This window comes from Emys orbicularis, chromosome 11 (genome assembly GCF_028017835.1).
Source record: "Emys orbicularis isolate rEmyOrb1 chromosome 11, rEmyOrb1.hap1, whole genome shotgun sequence".
NCBI classification, from domain to species: Eukaryota; Metazoa; Chordata; order Testudines; family Emydidae; genus Emys; species Emys orbicularis.
The window spans coordinates 31,685,584-31,707,150 of record NC_088693.1 but is presented as its reverse complement, the minus strand read 5'-3'; the positions used below and the strand labels follow the sequence as shown (position 1 = coordinate 31,707,150).

Below are 21,567 nucleotides of genomic sequence, written 5' to 3'. Positions count from 1 at the left end.
CTCAAGAAGTCTGCAAGGTCATTTTTGACCCTTGGGAGATGAAAGGCCAGTGTGGTCACAATATGATGGTGACACCGTTCCCTGAACTCTATGACTTCCAGGCAGGTGGGGGACAAACGAGCACCTTGTTTATTGACATAATGCATCACTGACATATTGTCTGTCAGGTTTGCACTACAGAGTTCCACAGAACAAGAAGGAATGCCTGATGACTCTCAGCACTAGGACATTCATGTGCAGCTTTGGATCATCAGAGGACCTGGCATTTGGAGGTAATTCTGATGGGCACCAAACTGCCCCTTATACATCTGTAATAAGCACTGCTGTCAGGGAAGGGACATGGAGGACACTTGCTTTCTCACATTCAAAGGTTCTAGACATCAGGTAAGTTTTTACCAGACCTGGAGTAGTACTGTGAACAATTTGTTCATATTGTGTTTGGCTAGGCATTACACCAGCTTTAGCGAGTGTTGTTATGGCTATAAGTGGGGTCAAGTTGGTACAGGACAACATGTGTCCTAGTAACCCTAGGCACATGCAAATCATTGTGGACGGTCCTGTCCATACAAATGGGACTGTAGGTATCAATCCATCTTTCACCAGCTATGCTCATGCTGACCATGAATCAAGTAGAGCTCCTATGAATTCTATAATCAGGGATGGTACTAGAGATGATTTCTCGTAGTTTGCTAGAAACCTACACTGAAAGAACAGGGAAGTCTACTTGATCTAGGGCTATTTTGGTCTTTCCATGAGATCTGCTCCAGAACAGCCAGTCACCCAGGTACAGGTAGACATGTAGTCCCTCTTCCATACAGGTGCACCACAACCACTGCCGTGGATGTGGTGAATATTCTCAGTGCCGTGGAGAGTCCAAAGGGCAGAACCCAATATTGGTAAACTCTTCTCCTATCAGAAGAGTCCCTCAAGAGGGATGTGGAAGGGGAGTGAGGTATAGTGAGAATTTGATGGTCTAAGCTTCCATTTGTCAGTGGAGATGGCCGACCATATCTGGAGGAATGAGGCAAGGCAGCTTCTACTACAGGTGCTCATATGACTGATTTTGATACAGCTATTGACTGAGCTATCAAATTTGCTGCTATGTGGATAGAACTGTACACGTGGCTGGAGTTGAAGAGGATTGACATCCTCTATCATATCTCGTCTCCTTTTTTTTAAACTGACAGTCCAGCTGCCTGTGGTATGAAGGTGTCCACTGTCTCTGCTGATGTTGCTGTTGAGGGCAGTACATTTTGCAGTACACTAGAGATCTGTAGTTTCCCAGGGACTACAGGTTGCCTTAAAGTTCTTGAGAGTGGAAGGCACTTTCTGTTTTCTTAGTAAATAGTTTTGATCCCTCAAATGGCAAACCTTTGATTGTGGCTTGCACTTGGCGAGGAATGCCCAAGCCAGGAGCCAGCGGTGGCCACGGACCTAGCCACAGTATCAGCTGTATCCATTGTAGGCACATCTTTGCCACTAGTGTCCTTTTTTTACAATGTCCTTAGGGTCTTCTCCAGTCTCATAAGGGAGCTTGTTGACAAATGGCATCACTCTGTCCCATGTTAGAAAATCATATTTGGCTAGCAGAGCTTGGCAGTTAGCCACTCATAGCAGGAGATAGGCAGAGCAGTAAGACTTTCTCCCAAACTGTCATTTTGGATCTTCCTCCTTTGGTGAATTCTTGCCAGAGTGTGATTTCTCTTGGATGGCTGAGATTACTAGAGATCTGGAGTTGGAGTGCGAGTAAATGTATTTGAACCTGGAAGTTGGCATTTGACCTCTTCTCAATACATTTCGCCAGTGGTGGTATAGTGGCCACAAAACTCTGGCTGGAACTCGTAATCCCTCATTGATAGGGACAGGGGCTCTGGCAAGATTCGCAGACCACAGAACTTCCAATCATTTGTGAGTTTTGCGTTAAATCTGAACAGTCTCAATTTCCAGTGTGTCTGCAATCCATTGCAGGAACTCTTGGAACACCCTGAAATCATCCAGTCAGGATTGGTGCTGAGGCAATTGCCTTGTCCAGTGATAACGAGAGGATGTCTTTAGGGGGCAACACTGGACACTGATAGGTTTGTGCCTGTGGATCCCACTCCTTCTGGTATTCTGTGGTCTTGCCAATAATGCTATGGGAGAGGGATATCTTCCCTTTCTAAAAGAGGGGAATGTTTCCTCGAGGCTTGGGATGTTGGTGACGTGCTGTGCCCCAACGATGGTGACGAGGAGTATATCTCCTCTATAGGTGATGCTGATGGGCATGGTTCCCACAGTGAGGTGGGGCTTTTGTTGGTACCAATGGACACCTTGGTGCTGACAGCAGTTCAACACTTGCTCACTCAATGCAGTTTTCGGTACTGGGTCCAGTACCAAAAGAGTCTGCTGCATCAGTCTGCTCTTTTTCACTCATCTTTGGATAATGGAAAATTCATGCAAATTCATTAGGATTCTTTGCCACTGCACAGTCTAAGACTAAAATTCTCATTCCACAGGAGGTCTAACTGAGTGAATAGGATGAAGCTAATGAGCAAGCATAGCAGAAAACTGGAAAGTTATGCTCTGTAATCACAGCAGTCTACTGGAAAATCTTAACTCTCTCCCTCCGTAGACTTTAACAGAAAGACCCTGCACAATAGAACATTCAGAAGTAATGTAATCCTTCACTTAACAGTGGTGCTTTCATTGTTTCAAAATTAATGTACTAATGATTTTCAAGGCATTTTAAATGCTCAGTCAGATTATACACATCAAGACTGTGCTTTCTGTGGGCTTCAAATGAGTTACTGAATTTCTCAATACAACTGAATCATTCAATCTAGTTATAATAAATAAGCAAAATATAATCCTAAAAGACAAAAAAAACCTCCCATCCAGTAACTTGCTGACAAATCCTGAGTTCTTGATAATGTTCACTATGCCATATACTAGTGTATTTTTCAATGTCAGTTCCAACTTACTGCAGTTTGTTGGACATCCTTTCTGGAATAGGGCCACATTACACTTCCTTTAAAAATCAATTGAAGAATGTATCCCAGTGTTTTTCCAGTAGGGCCCCACTTATTTGCTGCTTCAAATTTAAAAACACAGCAAAACATGATACTCTTATCACAGGTTATCACTGTAAATTATTGAGCAATAGAGGGGTGGTCCTGTTGTATCTTTAAGCTCACACCAGCATCGCTAATATATTCTGCATCAGAGCACTGCAACTGGAAATCCCAGTGGTAACAGAAGTAACTTCCCACTCACCACAAAAAATGTTTCCCTAGAGAAAAAGGCTCAGAAAACTTCGGAGTTAAAACTTTAAACTAAGACCCCCTAATATCAGTCAGCAATTTTTATTTCACATCTCAAACTACAGCTCCCTTTTTTATTTTACTGTAGAATGCTGACTATATTCAGCTCCAAGTCAAGCATAATACTTTTCCCCTCCATAAATCATTAACTCCTGGCAAGGCCTGGTTATGTTTGGGGGGGGGGCGGGGGGGGAGAACTCCTTCAGTCCACATTTTCTGGATTTTATAAACTTTAATTTTCATTTGTTTTAATGGAGTTTACTGTCATTATATTTATTTGTTTCACTTGCCACTTCTGAAAAGTCTGTATCACACTAAGTTGTCAATGGGCTTGCACAGGTATAAGTGAGGGGGAAATATGGTACTGCAACTGGAATTTAGTTAATTCTATCAACAATGCTCGAACCATAACTTAATCTACCTCACCTCTTCCAGAGCTGTATTGACTGTGCATTGCTAACAGACGAGAGTAGTAAAAAACAACACTGAAGTAAGCCTCCCCCAGAAACAATTTAAAATAGTAATGCTACATTTACAAAACCCAGTAAATGAGCGCATATCCAGATTAAAAACCCCACAGAGTATAAGAAAAACATTCCTATGGATGACACTATATACTATAAGTGTCTCAACAATAACATCGATGTTCAGACTTGAAAACAATTTAAAGTAATAAACATGTATTCAATTCACTGCAGAGTCAATGCCTTTTTCCTACAAAGAAATATCTTACTATCAATGTTGTAACTTTAATACAAAACAATCACAAAAAATTCTTCCTCCGCTAGTTCAGTGCTTCCTTACCTGCCACAGAGTTGGGACGAGGCATTATTAAAGAGCTAGAACTTGGTGTATAGGGAACAGGCCCATCTCCAGTACACACTTCCTCTTTAGACAAACTCTCTGCAGACCCAACTGTCTCCTCTTCTGCAACCGGTGAACAATTATCTGCCCTTCGATCGTGAATAATTCCTTGATGTACACCAGCCCTGAGACTCCCATCCTTACTCCATTCCAAACTGGATCCGCTGCGATCATCATTTTCAGATGAACTTGTTATGGTTGCTGAAGAAACAAAAATCCTAAAAATTTAGGGAGGACGAAGTACTACAATGGCACTTCAGTGGCATGATACATTTACTATTCAAATGGCATTTTAGTTTACACAGGTAACATCCAAGTAAATTCCACACAATGTATTCTGTTAAATTAGAAGAATGCTCCTTGTCGATGAAAACAAACTGCTCAATCCCTCCTACAGGGGGCTGTAATACTTTGGTCTAATTTTGGTTGCTGGGTTTAGAGTGCAGTGCTGAATGGTGTTGGTGGCCTGTGATACACAGGAAGTCAGACTAGATGATCTGGTGGTCTCTTCTGGCCTTAAACTCTATGACTACAGGAAAAGAGAAAGTCTGATAAAAACAGATAATGAAAAGGCAGTTTGGAAGCTGCTGTAAATCCACGTAATTTGTGGGAGATAATTTATCCAGTTCTTTTCAATGAGGGAACAAACTACTCTTTAAAGAATAAATTTCAAATTCCTTTGAATATTAAATTTAATAATATAACAAACTACTATAAGTATTTTTATAAACAAGAAATTTTTGATCAACTAATAAAATCTAATGGAAGAACATAAACCAAGAAAGCATTTTTAAAGTAAGAATCAAGAATTTAAATATATTCTTGATAAGTCACTTTTCCAAATATATACTTTTTACAAAAGGGTCAAATTCAACTCCAGAGTAGGCTGGGACAGTTCTACCGAAGTCACCATTCTGTACTTTCTGAATAATAGTGAAACTTTGGATAGGACACATTCTTGACCTGCTTTCTGTCAATCCGAGCTTGGAAGCTAAAATGTTGACCTAGCTAAGTGTGCCAGAATATTCAGACAGTTCCTCCCCCATACAAGCTGTTTCAATAAGTTTGTTTGCAAAATAATAAGTTTTTGTGAATGCCGTGTGAATTTATATATATACACAACTTTACTAGGCATGCTGCAATCTATAGCAAAGAACACATAAAACAGCATGTTGCGGATTTAACATAGCTCTTTCACAGTCTAACAACACAGAATATGTCATAGTGAAGTACGTGTGAAATCATAAAGTGAAAAAGGACAATCCTTATGTTAGAGTTAGATGAAATACAGAATAATAATGCTCTAGCTCCTGGAGGGGGGACATGATGCTGCTTCCGGGAGCTACGCGGAGCCACAGCACATGTGGAGTGGGGAAAGCCCCGGACCCCGCTTCCTGGCAGGAGCTTGAGGGCCAGATTAAAACATCTGAAGGGGCGGATGCGGCCCCCAGGCCGTAGTTTGACCACCCGATCTATCCTATCCTAAGGCTCCTCTGCTCATCAGAAATTACAGAATGAGCGACAACAACAAAAACAAAAAACCCAAACAGTAATAATATAATCTGCCCCCATTCACAGAAGAGGAAGTGTTTAATACAGTGGTTTTGATGTATACCAAACTTTAAAGTTTGGAATATATCTTTCCCATGGCTAGCTTTGTAACAATTCCACAGATTATAACTTTGCTGTCTACAAACATACAATAGCAAACTGCACCACCCACTTCCTTTTCTAATCAGTTTTTGTTCAGTAAACAAGCCACCTGACAATCCACTACAAGTATGAAAAAACCAGCTGCTGTTTCAATATGCTTATTATGAAGTAAAAATGAAGGATCTCAACTCAAGATATCTGAAGGAATATTTCCCTAATCATCTTTTTAAAATCCTGGTGCAAAGAATGTTGATGTATCTGTAAATGAAATTTAGATTAAAACACCCGGAAATTATTGGCTCACCAATTTCAGAAACATTTCAATCTGTACAGAATGCAGTTAACACCAAGGATCAATTATAATTTTGTGTTGTTTTTTAAATTAAAGCAATGCAAAACAGGAAAGCAACAACAAATAATTTCCCATACAAAACAGACTTTTATGGCATGAAGGTATACCATAGACAAGTGGTCACCAACCAATCGACTGCGATCTCCAGCTCCTAAAAGTCCATCACTGCACACTGCTTCTGCCTTCAAGCACCACCCCCGCAGCTCCCATTGGCCAGGAACGGGGAACTGCGGCCAATGGGAGATGCGGAGGCAGTTCTTGCAGGCAGGAGCAGCATGCGGGAGTCACATCCCCCTCCGCCCCCCCCGGAACCGCCAGAGCTTGCTGGCCACTTCTGGGAGCAGCATGTGGCCGGGGCAGGCAGGGAGCCTGCCTTAGCCCCGCTGCGCCGCCTACCGGGAGCTGCCCGAGGTAAGTGCTGCCCAGCGGGAGCACGCACCCCAACCCCCAGCCCTGAGCCCCCTCCCGGAGACAGCACCCCATACTCCCTCCTGCACCCCAACCCTCTGCCCCAGCTCTGAGCCCCCCCCGGAACCAGCACCCCATACCCCCTCCTACACCCCTACATTCTGCCCAGGTCTGGAGACCACTCCTGCACCCAAACTCCCTCCCACAGCCCACATCTCTCTCGTAAGGTAGATTCGCCATTTCTCTGATCATTCTAGTCGCCCTTCTCTGCACTTGCTCCAGTTTGAATTCATCTCTCAAACATGGGAGATCGGAACTGCACATAATAATAAGATCTCACCAGCGTCTTGCATAATGGTAATATTTCCCCTATCTCTATTGGAAATATCTCACCTGATGTGTCCTAGGATTACATTAGCCTTTTGCACAGTCACATCACATTAGCAATTCATGATCATCCTGTGACAAATTATGCAACTTGACAGGGGGTTAGACGAGATGATCCTTGCGGTCCCTTTTAACCCTATAGCTCTATGATTCTATGTGACTAACCAAGGTTTTTCTCCTCGTCAGTCTCTTCCAACTGACACATTCCCCAGCTTGTACCGGGGATGAGGGGCTCAGGGCTGGGGCAAAGGGTTGGGAACAGGGGTGAGGGGGCTCCGGGTGGGGGTGAGGGCTCTGGGATTGGGCCAGGAATGAGGGGTTTGGGATGCAGGAGGATGCTCTGGGGCTAACGTGGGGAGAGAGGACTCCCCCCATCTATATGTCCCTGCAGCAGCACCTGGGCTGGTGGGGGAAGAGGTGCCTCTCCCCGCTGCGGCAGCTCTGAGGCTGGGACTACAGGATATGACCCCCTTCCCTGGCCTCAGCAGGTCCTGGCCGGGGCTGGGTTAGGGCCGGGGAAAGGTTGCCCCAGCCGTGCCTGGATCCGGGCCCGGGCCACGGCTGGGGTTGCGACGGGACAGGATGGGCCTGGGTCCAGGCTGGGCCATACCTAGATTAACTTTAATCTCCACCCCACCCCTCAGTGCTTAGTTGTCCCACTTCTTCTTTCCTTGTTTTCTATTTATATGGCTAAAGAACCTTTCACTGTCAACTGTAATTTCCTTTGCAAGGTCCAACTCTGCTTGGCATTTGACAGTTCTCACTTTTTACCTATGATTTCTGACCTCCAAGAAGTGGCTTTCCTTGCTGATACATGTCATCTTCCAGTCCTTGTAGGCTTTCTGCTTTCTCTTAACCTCTTTGAGATGCTTGTTCATCCAGTTGGGTCTGCAACCCTTCCCTATGAATTTTTTCCAGTTGCTTGGGATGCAGGCTTCAGATAGTTTCTGCAACTTTGACAAAGTAATTCCAAGCCTCCTACACATTCAGATCCTTGTGTTCCTCAATTCAGTCCACTTCCATAACTAATTCCATTAATTTTTATAAAATTTGCCCTTTTGAAATCAAGGACCCTAGCTGCAGACCTATTTTTGTTTTATCCTTCCATTTAGTTTAAACTGAATTAACTCATGGTCACTCAAGACAATATTGTCCTCTACAACCAGTTTTTCTATTAGATTCTTGCTACTTACCAATACTAAGTCTAATGGGGCATCAATCAGTTCTTGTTGGTTCAGTGACTGTTTGATTAAAAAAATGTGCCAGCTCACACATCCAGGAATATCTGGGCCCTACTATTATTAGTAGCACTTGTCCTCCAACCTACATCCCATAGTCACACAATTTCCAGAAGCATTTATTTAATTAAAAATATTAAACAGGTCTCATGCATATCCAAATCAGATCCCGGGCATCTGTCGCAGATCCCAAACACTATCCCAGTGGAGCATCTGTTACCTTTCTTTCCCAAAGTGATTCCATTTTATCCATTCCATCACTTCTAATTTCTTTACAGTCTACCTCATCATTTATATACAATGTTACTCTACCACATTTACCTTTTATTTCTGTCTTTCCTGAACAGCACATACCCTTCAATACCTGCATTCCAGGCATGACTACTACTCCACCATGTTTTGTTATCCCTATAATATATATAATATAATTTCACTTTCTGCACCAGTAGTTCTACTTCCTCCATTTTGTTACTCAGGCTCCTTGCATTGGTGTACAGATGACATCTTAGCTGTTTCTACTTGGCTTCACCAAGATTCTTCGCTCAATAATGTACAGTCATTTTACTGCCAGTATCCCCTGACGGTTAGTGCCAGTACCACTGTCAGTATCTTTCCTCTCACTGTCCATTTTCTGACCTTTTGCTGCTCTTTTCTCCATTGCTGTATCCTCTCCTTCTTGATTTTCCTCCCACTCAATATTAGAGTCAGGCATGCAAATTACATAAGCATCTCCTGTCTTCTCTGAATTCCTCATTAAAAGCTCTTTTAATTAGTTGCTCCAACCTCCATCCCAGAAGTCTATTTTCCTCTCTACTCAGCTGGAGTCCATCCCATGAGAACAATTCTCTATCCATAAATGCCTCCCAGTGATTGAACATCCCAAAACCCTCCTTATAACACCACTGCCTGACACATCGGTTGATCATCATAAATTTGTCTTACGTTTGTCTCCTCCTTTAGGGACAGGTTCCCACTGAAGATCACTCAAGCCTCCATTTCTTCAAGCATCTTCCCCAGCCTGCTGTAGTCTTCCTTGATGCATTTCAATGACAATCTAGCAGTATCATTTGTTCGACATGAAGGACAATCCCTGGATTCTTTTCTATTCCCGTTAGGATCCTCTTCAGCCTCAGGTCCACATCCCACATCTCTCCTGACAGAGAGAACCACTTCTGTTCTCCAAATTAGCTCTGGTGACAGGCCTGTCTGTTGTTCTTAGTAGGGAGACCCCAATCACATAGATCTGCCTCTTCCTGGTGTTGATGAGATTCTCCAGTCTTCCCCCTTCTGTTCTTTCTGGTTGCACTTGCAATCTTTTGTTCTCACTTGCAATCTTCTGCAAGTCATCCTCTATCCTCCTGTGGCTCCAAACTCTGGCTATTTCTATTGTCTCTTTCCCTCTTCTTGTAGGACTCGCTGCTCTTCTCATCTTATTTGCCCTCCCATCTTTGGTTACTGCCTGCCTCTCCCCTTCATTTTCCAACTCAGTGAACCTATTACTCAGTTCTATTTCTTCTTCGCTAGCCAGCCTTTTCCTCTCTCTTAGTCGGAAGTTACACCCTTTCACTGGCCACTTTCTTCATCCAGCAGTGTACCCTCACAATCCTCTGGTCCATCATGCATCCGCAAGTCTTGAGGTTTCCCTTTAGTCACCTCTCTCCTTCCCTCCATCATCTGCTCAAATCCCCTTTGAAACTCAACCATAATTTTTAGCTGTATCTCCAAACCTCAGATCTTCTCTTCCACCAGATCAATCAGGGGGCAATTCATACAAATAACACACTTTTCAAGTACCCTCTCCAGAATAATGTACATCGCACAGCTTCCACATCTGGTCATCTTCATGGTCTCATCCATTCCTTGGGTCACCATCACTACTGTCTCTGTAGCTGTCATAGCCTTCCCTCCTAAATTCTCACTGCCCCTAAGGAACAGGTGCTTGCCTCTCTTCTCCTCCAACATATTTCCACTCAAACTCCTGTTTGCTGGTTCCTATGCCACTGCACTGTGTGTTGTGATCATATCAGGTGTCATAAAAAAGCATGGTAGAACCAGAATGGGCTTCTTCCATCCATGCACCAAAGAACATACTAGTGTTTCTGGATGTGGTGACAGAGAAAAGGGTAGCTCCTATTGTACTGAATGGTCAAATCAATAATGAACCAGTGCCCAGTATGGTGCTAGTGTGCACTGTACTGCTGCAGGGGCTGTCATTTGGACAAAACTAGCAAAGTCAACTCCTGATCACTAGTAGTTATTACAGATCTCATAACAATACTTGAAAAAGCAGAGGTATGAAACTTCAGCATCTTTGGTCAAATTCCACCTCTAGTAATTACAGTCCATTTTCCTGGATTCTCCCTAAATTTTTAGCTAGATATGATATTCTTCACTTCATATCCTAACTTGTTCTCTAGTATTGCTGTGCTGTGCACTGTTTTCTTTCTTGCCTCAAAATGTGTCAGAAAGCTTATTTTGTTAAATTAGTATTTGGGAAAACACTAATATGTCTTTCGGTGAAAAGCATGATATAACTGCAAAGTAGGATATATTTTATAATCAAAGTGAAATAAAATTTTATTTGAAACCCCATCTACGTTTCATAATATTTATTCAAGTGTTATTTAACAGTTGACAAAAAACAGGGACATACAATACGTTTTAGACACATGAAGTTTCTAAGTTTACAACTAACTTCAACAGCATTTCCATCTAAGAATTCAAAACTATATTAAAACATCTAAAACAAATAACTGGAAGAAAAAGCAAACAGCCATAATTGCTTCATTTAAAAAAGTTTTTTTTTGTTTTTTGTTTTTTTTAAACTTAAACAGGAAAGAAAATGAAACACTGTTATAAACTCAGGCACCAGCTGAAGACACACTAGGGTTACACAGTCCCGGGTATTTTTAATCCTTAAGATTTTTCTCAGAGAAAGATTTCCTCTAAAACTACTAGTCTAAATAAAGTAATAAAAGATGGAGGATAAAAAAAAATGGGTGACAGGATCATTAGAAAAGAACAAAGAAGGAGTAAGGAGAAGAGAAACAGAGTTAACCCAAAAATATTTGTGTCTGAATTTGTTGTCCCACCCAACCTATCGATTTTTGGGATCTTCTGGGGTGTGTATGCCCCAAAAGGAGATTTATAGTGGCTCTAGAGTGGGGCACCCAAGTCAGAGAATAGGTTTGTATGGTATGCAAAGGCCACCATAAAACCATGCAAAATACATTGTTCCCTTTCTACACATGAGCACCCTTGCTCCCAATTCCAGATCCTAGTCTCTCCATCCTCCACAGGGGATAAATGAGATTAAGGAGTCATTTAAGCATCAATGTAAGACTAAAACTGGCACCGTGTCTCCTCATTCAAAAGAGTGGGGGTAACGGCAGGTAAGAGAGAAGTGATTCCTCAGAATAAGTAACCCAGGAGGCTCACAGAGCCTCCATGGACTGCGCAACTACCAAAGCAAGTGCACTTAGGTCGATCTCAAAGGGCTTGTCTACACGGGCTGTTAGTGCACACCAGCTGGGGTGTAAATTCGAGTGTACACCAATATGTCACACATTGCCAGCAGGGTCCACACAGACAAACAGTAAAAGTTTCCTAGTGCACGCTGATGTAGTCAGGCAGTACTGCACGCAACACGCTGGTGTGCACTAACGCGCTATGCAGACAAGCCCTAAGATTATGTATAGGTGTGCTGATTACCAAACTAAGCTGCTAGCTTAGTCACTCATGCACTTGGAGGCTTATAAAGTTTGCTATTTTCAGTGATGTTTATAAAATCAACACATTTAAAAATAATTAGTTCTGCTTTAGATAAAAATAATTAGTTCTGCTTTAGATAAAAATATTGGATGATGTTCATAATTCATGCTGTGTATAAAGTAAATCAGTCTCTCGAGAGGTGGTAATTAAGTCATCACAGCTAAGTTGACCTAACTACATCGCATGGGGTGACACTCTTCCCAGCCCTGAGAAACGGAGCTAGGTTGTCCTACATTTTAGGTGTAAACCAGGCTTGAGCATTACATTTAAAGGGATTTGTAAGTGATGTATTTTAAAATAGGACCTTATTTAAAGAAATACCAACAATTTGGCATAACAATTATGGACTGTAAAAGCTAAGGCTTTTATAAAGCATTCAGTAATCCTCATCCCTCATCATATTTCTGCATGACAGAGTTATTGCATTTTTATTCTTGTGTCGGAACAACTTGGCCCTTTCTGAAATATTATAAATGAGGATTCCCCTTGGATTTAAAAAAATAAAGCCAGGGAAGAGCTCCACTCAAGCCTTCCATACTGAAAGGGTAGCAAGTTTCCAGGAAAGCTTATGTTTTGGCGAGTAGCCCAGGCTTTTCTCCTATTTAGCTCACTGCTAAAGATGAAAACCTGCCTCCACCTCCATTACGTCAAACTCAATGGAAGCAGAGACGATGTCAGTAAAGCATTAGAAGACTAAAAGAAGCTTGAGCCAGCAGTAGGGGGAGGGGAGGGAAGGGAAGCTTTCCCGTCAAAGGGCCTGCTGGCCCAGAATAACCAAGTGGGAATGAAAATACAATGGAAGCCTTCTTAAGTAGCATGGAAGAACAAGCTATTTTCATGGTTGGGTGAACTGTGCTGAAAACGTTACAAAAGATATACTTGCTAAACTCTATTCAAAATGCACATTTAATGCTATTAACAAATCTGAATGCACAACTATACACATTTTTTATACAAAACCAAAATAAAGTTTATTTATCAGACGTGTCTCCCCACTTCACTTCTTGACAATATTCATAGTAATGGTAATGGTGATTAAGAATTTTTTGGAGGAGTAATTTACACTCCCCATTTTTCTGCCTACTTCATCTATGGAGCAGGTCTGGGCCATACAGATCTTAAACAGTCTCCAAATGGATTCCCAAGGAATTTGTTTTCCATGGATTTGGGAGAAGATGTGAGAGATGGAAGGCTATATTTTAAATCAATCATTAAGCTCAGCAGACTATGTCCATCATGAACTGTAGCAAATCATTTCTATGAGGGTCTCAGGGTCAGGAACCACACACACACACACACACAAAATTCAAGACACTATACAATACTGCCCTGCCTATGTCTGCTCCAGTTTCCTCCTACACTCCTTTCAACACTCCAACTGGATCATTTCTGGTCTCTTTTCATGCTGCCACTAAATTCAAACGCTGTTCTTCCCCTCCCCTCCACTCCCAAACCCATATTTAATTATTCAACAAGACCTCTCTCATCACTGGCGCGAACTAAAAAGTACCTAGTTTGAGTTAAAGTTTATATTATACACAACACTGAGCACATGTTGTATAGTAAGTGCTCAACTATTTAAAAATAAAGCTGCATACATACAGTATGCACATAGACTACTATTAGATTGCAGAGCTGTATATAGGAATACTGCAATGCAAAAAGTATGTTACAAGCAAGAAAGGAGAACCCCATTTTTCCAGCAAATAACTGTAAAGCCACAACAATAAACAGGAAAAAAAATGATGTAGGTGAGGGTATAATTAAGATAATTTTAATAATATAAATTTTAATTATAGTGGAGTTCATAAGAGACTTAAATAGAACTCTATAATACCTCTTTAAAATGTTTATAGGAAGTGGTCTCAAAACTTCCATTTGAGGTGTGTTCCCTAACTCGAAGAAGAGACAATTGCTTTAAAGAAATGAGTTCTAACTGGAAGAGGCTCCTTTTAAAAGAAAGGAAATTATGCCAAGGCATGAAACGTGAGTTGAGAGGGGAAAACCCCATCTCACTTGCCAGAATGAGCAGTTGTCTGGTTTTCTAAAATCTAGACTTTTTGTTATTTACAAGGGGGTGGGGGAATTAAGAGCTCATATCGGCACAAAATTAGTGTAGTTTAAGTCCATTGTTAGGGCCAAATTTTGCCCTCAAATGAATGTCATTCTCATTAACTTAAATAGCACTTAAATTATTAGTGAATGAATATAGCGCATAGCCCTTAAACAATTGGCAAAATCAATTTTTTTTTCAACAAAATACATCTAAAATGCTGAGCATCAGTGAGCAGAGCAATCATTTATTTGAAAACCATAGTCAAGTGAAAATTTAAAGTCAAAATGACTAACTTTTTAACAACTGGTTATAGTTATTTACCACTATCTTACAGAAGCTATAAAAATTTTCAGACTTTGGCAAGGAGTGTCTACCAGAAAAGTCCAAGACTTGGTCAACACTTAACAGTTTTACCAGTCAAGCTTTATCAAGTTGGGAAGTGTGGGGGTTTTTGTTTTTAAACCAAAATAGTTACACCAGTATAAAGATGCCTTATACTGGTATAGCTTACATCATTTCCTGAACTAGGTATATTGCTATAAGTGCTTTTATATTGACAAAACTGCCTGCACAGTACAGGGGTTGTTGTTTTTTTAGGTCTGTTTTTTGTTTTGCTGCTCTACCTATACCAGTATAGTTAAAGTGGCAAAACTTTTAATTATAGACAAGCCCTAAGACTCTAGGGCAGTGGTCCCCAACGCGGTGCCCGCGGGCACCATGGCACCTGCCGGGGCATTTATGTGCGCCCGCCTAGTGCCCAGCAGAGGAGAGAAGCTGCAGCCCCGCGCCTGACGGAGACAGAGAACTCCGGGGCTGCAGGCTGCGGGCGCGGTGTTCTCTGTTCCTGGCAGGCACAGGGCCGCGGCTTAAGCCGGAGAGAAGCCGCAGCCCCACACCTGCGGGGGCCAGAGAACTCCGGGGCTGAAGGCTGCGGACGCCGGTGTTCTCTATCCTCGTGCCTTCTCTCCAGTTTCTCTCTTCTCTCTGGATTCATATCTTATGTAATATTAAGTATGATGTTTTTCGTATTATTTAATGTACAAATACAAAATAAGCCTTGAAAAATTGTTGGCGCCCGCCACACTCTTCTGAAAACATGAATGTGCTACTGGCCACAAAAAGGTTGGGGACCACTGCTCTAGGGTCATACCCTCAGCTCTGCTAATGACTTGATGTATGACCTCAGGCTAGTGACAACCTCTCTGACTCAGTTTAACAGATAGGTAACAGGGTAAAGTACTTACCTACTTTACCTCACAGGCATATCCTAAAGCTTAATCAATTAAACTTCTGGCTAACAGTGACCTCTACTAACATGTTAGCGTTTTCAGTTGTGAAACGAGTTCATATAATTTTCTAAAGCAAAAAGTAAAAAACATCCAATTAATGTTTACAATAAGTAATATTTAAGAGTCACAATGGAATTTCCCTCTTATCAGTTGCAGATGCTTTGTTTTGAGAAATTGTGAGCCCCAGATTTATTTCAAAGTTGACCTATCTCCAAGGTAGATGGAACAATGCTGAAAAAGTCAGAGAAAGGGAGAATACAATTATTAATGTATTCTTTTCCTTCTTCTAACTTATATGACAGCAAATAGAAAATCTCTCTTCCAAGATACGCATGTCACTTGACACATGATAAGGGACTGGAGGACAATTTTGCTAACTATCTTAAGACAACATGTTCTCAGGGAGACTATCTGTTTCTGAGATAACCACACTAAAATAGATTACTAAGGCATGATTACTACGTTTTATTGCTCCATTTTGCTATGAAATGCTAAAATAGCTGAATGGTCAAACTGCAAAGTGAAATGTGCTATAGAAGAGCGTATTATTACCACCAGTGCTAGATCCCAGAGTGGAAATCAGCAAAAAAATTGTAATGGTAGAAAGAGGGAATACATTCATCTGAAATTCTTTCCATCAGCAAAAGGTGGTGAATGTAGCCCTCTTTACTACATTGCATGTCACTGACTTTCTGACTAACTGTAGATCTTGCAATATTTAAATTATTTGCTTGAACTGATAGGACTCAGAGGTGAGGACCTCTTCAATACATTTTTTCATAATTACTTATACACCTTAGCATCAGTCTCCTCCATATAATTAAAACCTATCTGGCTTACCCAGTCAACTGGATTAAGAGGACAGGCATCCATTCATCCTCTGGAATCTTATGGATCCCACAGTCTTTTGAAGGTGGATAGGAACTGCTCAATGCAGTCAGTCTCTTGATAAATCAGGAAGGCTTTCTCCCACTCTCTGCTGTTGTGAGGGGATGTACTCACAGTCTGCGGCTGCTCCTTTTGTTGCTCCAGAATTTTGAAATGCAGGGCATGCGCTTGGTTCTCAGCTCCTAGCTGCTCCATGTGTCTTTGGTGGGCTTCCATCTCAATTTCAGCATCAGCTTTGCATCTTTGGTAGGCTCTCTCTCCTCAGCTTCCTCCGTTTCTTTTGTCTCTTTGATCCGGAGTTCCCTCATCCTTATTTCATGCTCACGTTCTTTCTTGGCTTCCAGGTGCCTCAGCCAAACCAGTTCCGCTGCAGCTGTCTTGTGGCATCTAGAGTATGGGGATGCTCAGACCCTGCTCTCTGGTCAAAGTCTATGAGCAAAGCTTTCAGTTCCTGGTCTGAGTCTCTTTTTATGGAATATTCCCCTATTTTTACATATTTTTTAAGAAGGTCTTTTGTGTCAAGACCCTCATATGACTGTGATCCACTCATTGTAACTAAACTTTAACCCTTTACATTTGATATTGAGAGTTTTAACTTTGAACAGTGTTGGGTTATGATCTTTAAGGCTAACTGACCTGTGGCATGTGGATCCTATTACAACTAGACCAATCTGTCATGCTGTCTGGAGTGGCTCATGACTGTGAGTGCCTACCTCAGGGCAGACTGTCAGAAAACAGGGCAGACATCCCAAACTGGTGGTGTGTTCTAGAATTAGATTTCACCAAGCCATTAACAAATGTTAACTTCTCGATCATTATACCAGTTTTATGATGGAGTCACAGACAGTCTGCTTAGACTCTCCAGTCTATCTTGCCACCCGGAAAACTAGACTTTGTGATAAAAGGTCAGTTAAGCCAAAAATCACACCACATCAGGTTGCTCCCAGTCCCAAGAATCCAGTCACTTACCCCAGATCAACTGGTACTCTAGATCAGGGGTTGGCAACGTTTGGCACGCGGCTCGCCAGGGTAAGCACCCTGGCGGGCCGGGCCAATTTACCAGTTTGGTCTAGTCGTAATAGGATTATTTACCAGTTTATTTACCTGCTGATGTGGCAGGTTCGGCCGATCGCGGCCCCCACTCGCCGCGGTTTGCCGTCCCGGCAGTTCTTTAAATGGAGGTACTGAAATCATGACAAATATTTCGCAAGACTGTTTGCATTATGTGTTTCTGTCAAGCATCAGTATGCTCAGTAATATATAAGTAGGGCCCTACCAAATTTGTGGCCATGAAAAACGCATCACAGACCATGAAATCGTGTCTTTTGTGTACTTTTACCCTATACTATACCAATTTCATGGAGGAGACCAGTGTTTCTCAAATTGGGGGTCCTGACCCAAAAGGGAGTTGCGGGGGAGGGGGAAAGGAGTGTTGAATGGTTATTTTAGGACGGGGGTGGGGACAGATCGTCATATTGCCACCCTTACTTCTGCGCTGCCTTCAGAGCTGGGCAGCCGGAGAGTGGCGGCTGCTGACTGAGGGCCCAGTTCTGCAGGCAGCAGCGCACAAGGAAGGGTGGCAATACCATGCCCTGCCATCCTTCCCTCTGTGCTGCTGCTGGCGGTAGCTCTACTTTCAGAGCTGGACTCCCGGCCAGCAGCCGCCACTCTCAGTTTTTCCAGCTCTGAAGGTAGCGCCACCGCCTGCAGCAATAAGGGTAGCAGTACCGCAACCCTCCCTAAAATAACCTTGCGACCCCCCCCACACACACAACTCCTTTTTGGGTCAGGACCCCTACAATTATGACACCGTGAAGTTTCAGATTTAAATAGCCGAAATCATGAAATTTACTATTTTTAAAATCCTACGGCTGTGAAATTGACCAAAATGGACCATGAATTTGGTAGGTCCCTACATATAAGACAGAAAAATAAGACTAAACTCTTCAGGACAGAGGACGGAAAGAGAAGATGGAATACACAAAGGCCCAGAGCTTTGAATTTTCCCTTAACACGCATATTCTTATTTAAATATTAAGGTACCTAGCAATGGTAAATAAATTAATCCTTGACTTTTACTGTGAAGGCTGCTTTCACTAGAGAGATATTCCTTCCATGCTGTGAATAACTGGGAATAACTACATTCCCTCCTGCCCAAAGTTATCGATTTTGTGGAGGATCACCAGAATTTCACTTGTCCCTTGTCACCCTGTTTAAATCCTCCTTCCATACTCATTAACCTTGGAAAAACCTGCATTGTTTTTAATTAGCATGATCTGACTGTGCTCATGAACAGTACAGTAGCACTTCCCTGTAGCAGCAATACTAAATACTTTTTGGTTGGAAGCTAACAGACTGGTTTCAAACAACTGTGGGCATCTCCATGGCAAAACACTACTGTGTGCAGAAGCACATGCCAAGAAGAAGAAAGAGACAAGGGAAGGGTAGAAGTGTAGGCAGTTATTAGAAAACAGAGAAAGAACTGAAGAGAAAACTAATAAGAGGGATAAAGAAAAAGAAACAAGGGGTATTAGAAACATGAACAGGAAAAGGTGAAAATGCACACCTGAAATGACAATGCTGTTAGAGAAAGAGCAGCACTTTTAAATCCTCTCAAGCATAGGAACTAGAGCCAAATTATTAAGTAGAATTAGACAGGAGAACATATTGTGGTCTGGTCCTTCTCTCTATATAAACACTAAACAACAAGAGAAGATATCCGGTAAGTTTTTACATTACTAAGAATACGGTTGCTTACCTATAATTCCACTGTCCTTGCTTTCCAGTGTGGAGCTAGGGCTGCTAATGGTCCCACAGGGACTACTTTTATTAGCTGCTGTTTTGCCAATACAGCTATTCAGCGTTGAGCAGGGACTATCAGTGCTGGGTGACGTAGTGCTGCTTGTTAGTGTAGAGCAGGGGCTGACTCCTTGACTGGTTACTGTGCACTACAACATGAATGAAACAAACAATTACTGCACAGAAGACAGCACATCATTTCTTGAACATTAGAATTACTGAGATGAAATAGAAGAATGACAAAACCTGAAGAACCCATTTCTGTACAGAACTTTAATTCCTACATTTTATTCTCAGTGATTTGGGAGATTCAGAGACATGGTCCTGAAATACTCTTTCAAAAGTGATGATTTTGAAGAAATAAAGGAGAAACACATTGTTCGAGGAAAAATTGGCTGCTAGGCAGATTTCCTTTCTTTTAAACATTTTGCTGAAAACAAATGCTTTATTCATTCTCTCCATTTAAACTCTGGGATCGTTGTCTTGCTCACACTTCACCACCATTGAAAACTAAGTTGATGTTATAAGATTATTTACTTATTCCCATAATACAAGAACTAGGGGTCACCAAATGAAATTAATAGGCAGCAGGTTTAAAACAAATAAAAGGAAGTTCTTCTTCACGCAGCGCACAGTCAACTTGTGGAACTCCTTACCTGAGGAGGTTGTGAAGGCTAGGACTATAACAATGTTTAAAAGGGGACTGGATAAATTCATGGTGGCTAAGTCCATAAATGGCTATTAGCCAGGATGGGTAAGAATGGTGTCCCTAGCCTCTGTTCGTCAGAGGATGGAGATGGATGGCAGGAGAGAGATCACTTGATCATTGCCTGTTAGGTTCACTCCCTCTGGGGCACCTGGAATTGGCCACTGTCGGTAGCCAGATACTGGGCTAGATGGACCTTTGGTCTGACCCAGTACGGCCATTCTTATGTTCTTAAGATTTAGGAGGCCTGGGATAAGCATAAAGACTGATGGCTATTGAGGGATCTCAGTCAACACATGACATTTTTGTAGAGGGATAGGACATCAGCCTCTCATTCCTCTCCCCTCACTGCTTCCAAACACAGACATCACAGAGCAGAAGTGAAACAGGGCTCAACGGGGGGGGGGGGGGGGGGTTGAAGAGGAGGTGCCCTTCACAAGATCTGCTATTTTAACCATTACTAACATTTCCCCCATACAAATCATTCTAAAATTGACCGTATAAGCCAATTATTTTAAAAAAATCTCACTGCCCTTTATTCTTAGGGGAAGGGGTTGAGATCATTTATCAATTAAAAAACCTCTACAGGTTCTGATTCACCTACAAGTTCCATGACATGCATTTTTATGAATACAGTCAAATTGGTTTGTTAAATATCAAATGACTGCAATTAACTCTTAGGAAAACGGTTCTTATCTCAGAGTTAGAATGAGAGTTAAGGTATGTTCTTTTATCATACCATGGTTTCATTTTTTTCTTCTACAGTTATGTGTCCAGAGGTTGGGATCCCTTCTCCCAGTAAAAATCCCAATCTTGTCATCAGTTCTTGTGCTGCAGGTGAACAGTTTGATTCTTTATCAGGCTTTCCTTCTGTACCAAAATAAAAGATTGAACTTTGATGAAGAATTACAGTATTATACTTGGAAACTGTTGCTAGAGGTAAAAAAATAAATAAAAAATTAAGAGACTGCAATCAAATCTCAACACTGATTTTTCTATCTGCAAGGTTTTAGTTAACTGAATGTAATATAGTACAGTAGACAAACGTCTTACTTTTTTGTCTAATAAGCTTTAAAAGGTAGATTTGTCTTAGGTTCATTTGCATTTTTGCCTGACTTGTAAGATATGTTCAGTAATCAATAACCTAGTGTTATACACAACTAGCTGAGAGCATTTTAAACACAACAGTTCATGTCTACTGTCTAATGCAGGGGTGGGCAAACTATGGCCCGCAGGCCGGATCCGGCCCCTCAGGGCTTTGGATCCAGCCCGCGGGATTGCCCCCCCCCCCCCCGTGGCGCTGCAAGCCCCGCACCACTCTGTGAAGCAGCTGGCACCACATCCCTGTGGCCCCTGGGGTGTGTGGGGGGAGGGAGGGGGCAGAGAGCTCAGTGTGTTGCCCTCACCTCCAGGCACCGCCCCCCGCAGCTCCCATTGGCCAGGAACGGGGAACCACGGCCAATGGGAGCTTCAGGGGAGATACTTGGAGGAGCGGCAAGGGCAGCGCGCAGAGCCCTGTGCCCCCCCTTCCCCAGGGGCTGCAGGGACATGGTGCCGGCCGCTTCCTGGCACAGCGTGGCGTGGCTTGGGGCCAGGGCAGGCAGGGAGTCTGCCCTGGTCCCACTGCACGCTGCTGCCACCCTGGAGCCGCTCTAGGTAAGCGGCGCTGGGCCGGAGCCCACACCCTAAACCCCTCCTGCACCTTGCACCCCAATCCCCTGCCCTGAGCCCCCAACGCACCCCCTGCTGCACCCAACCCCCTGCCCTGAGGCCCCTGCCGCACCCTGCACCCCCTGCCGCACCCTGCACCCCTCCTGTACCCCAACCCCCTGCCCTGAGCCCCCTGCTGCACCTCAC

General features: G+C 42.6%; 1 protein-coding gene across 1 annotated transcript in view; it reads right to left on the bottom strand.

The window, feature by feature from the left end:
• Window positions 1-21,567, bottom strand: part of TANC1 (tetratricopeptide repeat, ankyrin repeat and coiled-coil containing 1) — a 152,315-nt gene that overhangs the window by 75,379 nt on the left and 55,369 nt on the right. The window contains exons 5-7 of the mRNA XM_065413377.1: window positions 20,450-20,580; window positions 18,964-19,153; window positions 4,104-4,364 (exon numbers count right to left, since the gene is read on the bottom strand). Of these exons, the coding sequence (XP_065269449.1) occupies window positions 4,104-4,364; window positions 18,964-19,153; window positions 20,450-20,580 (582 nt within the window). The remainder of the gene's footprint in view (window positions 1-4,103; window positions 4,365-18,963; window positions 19,154-20,449; window positions 20,581-21,567) is intronic.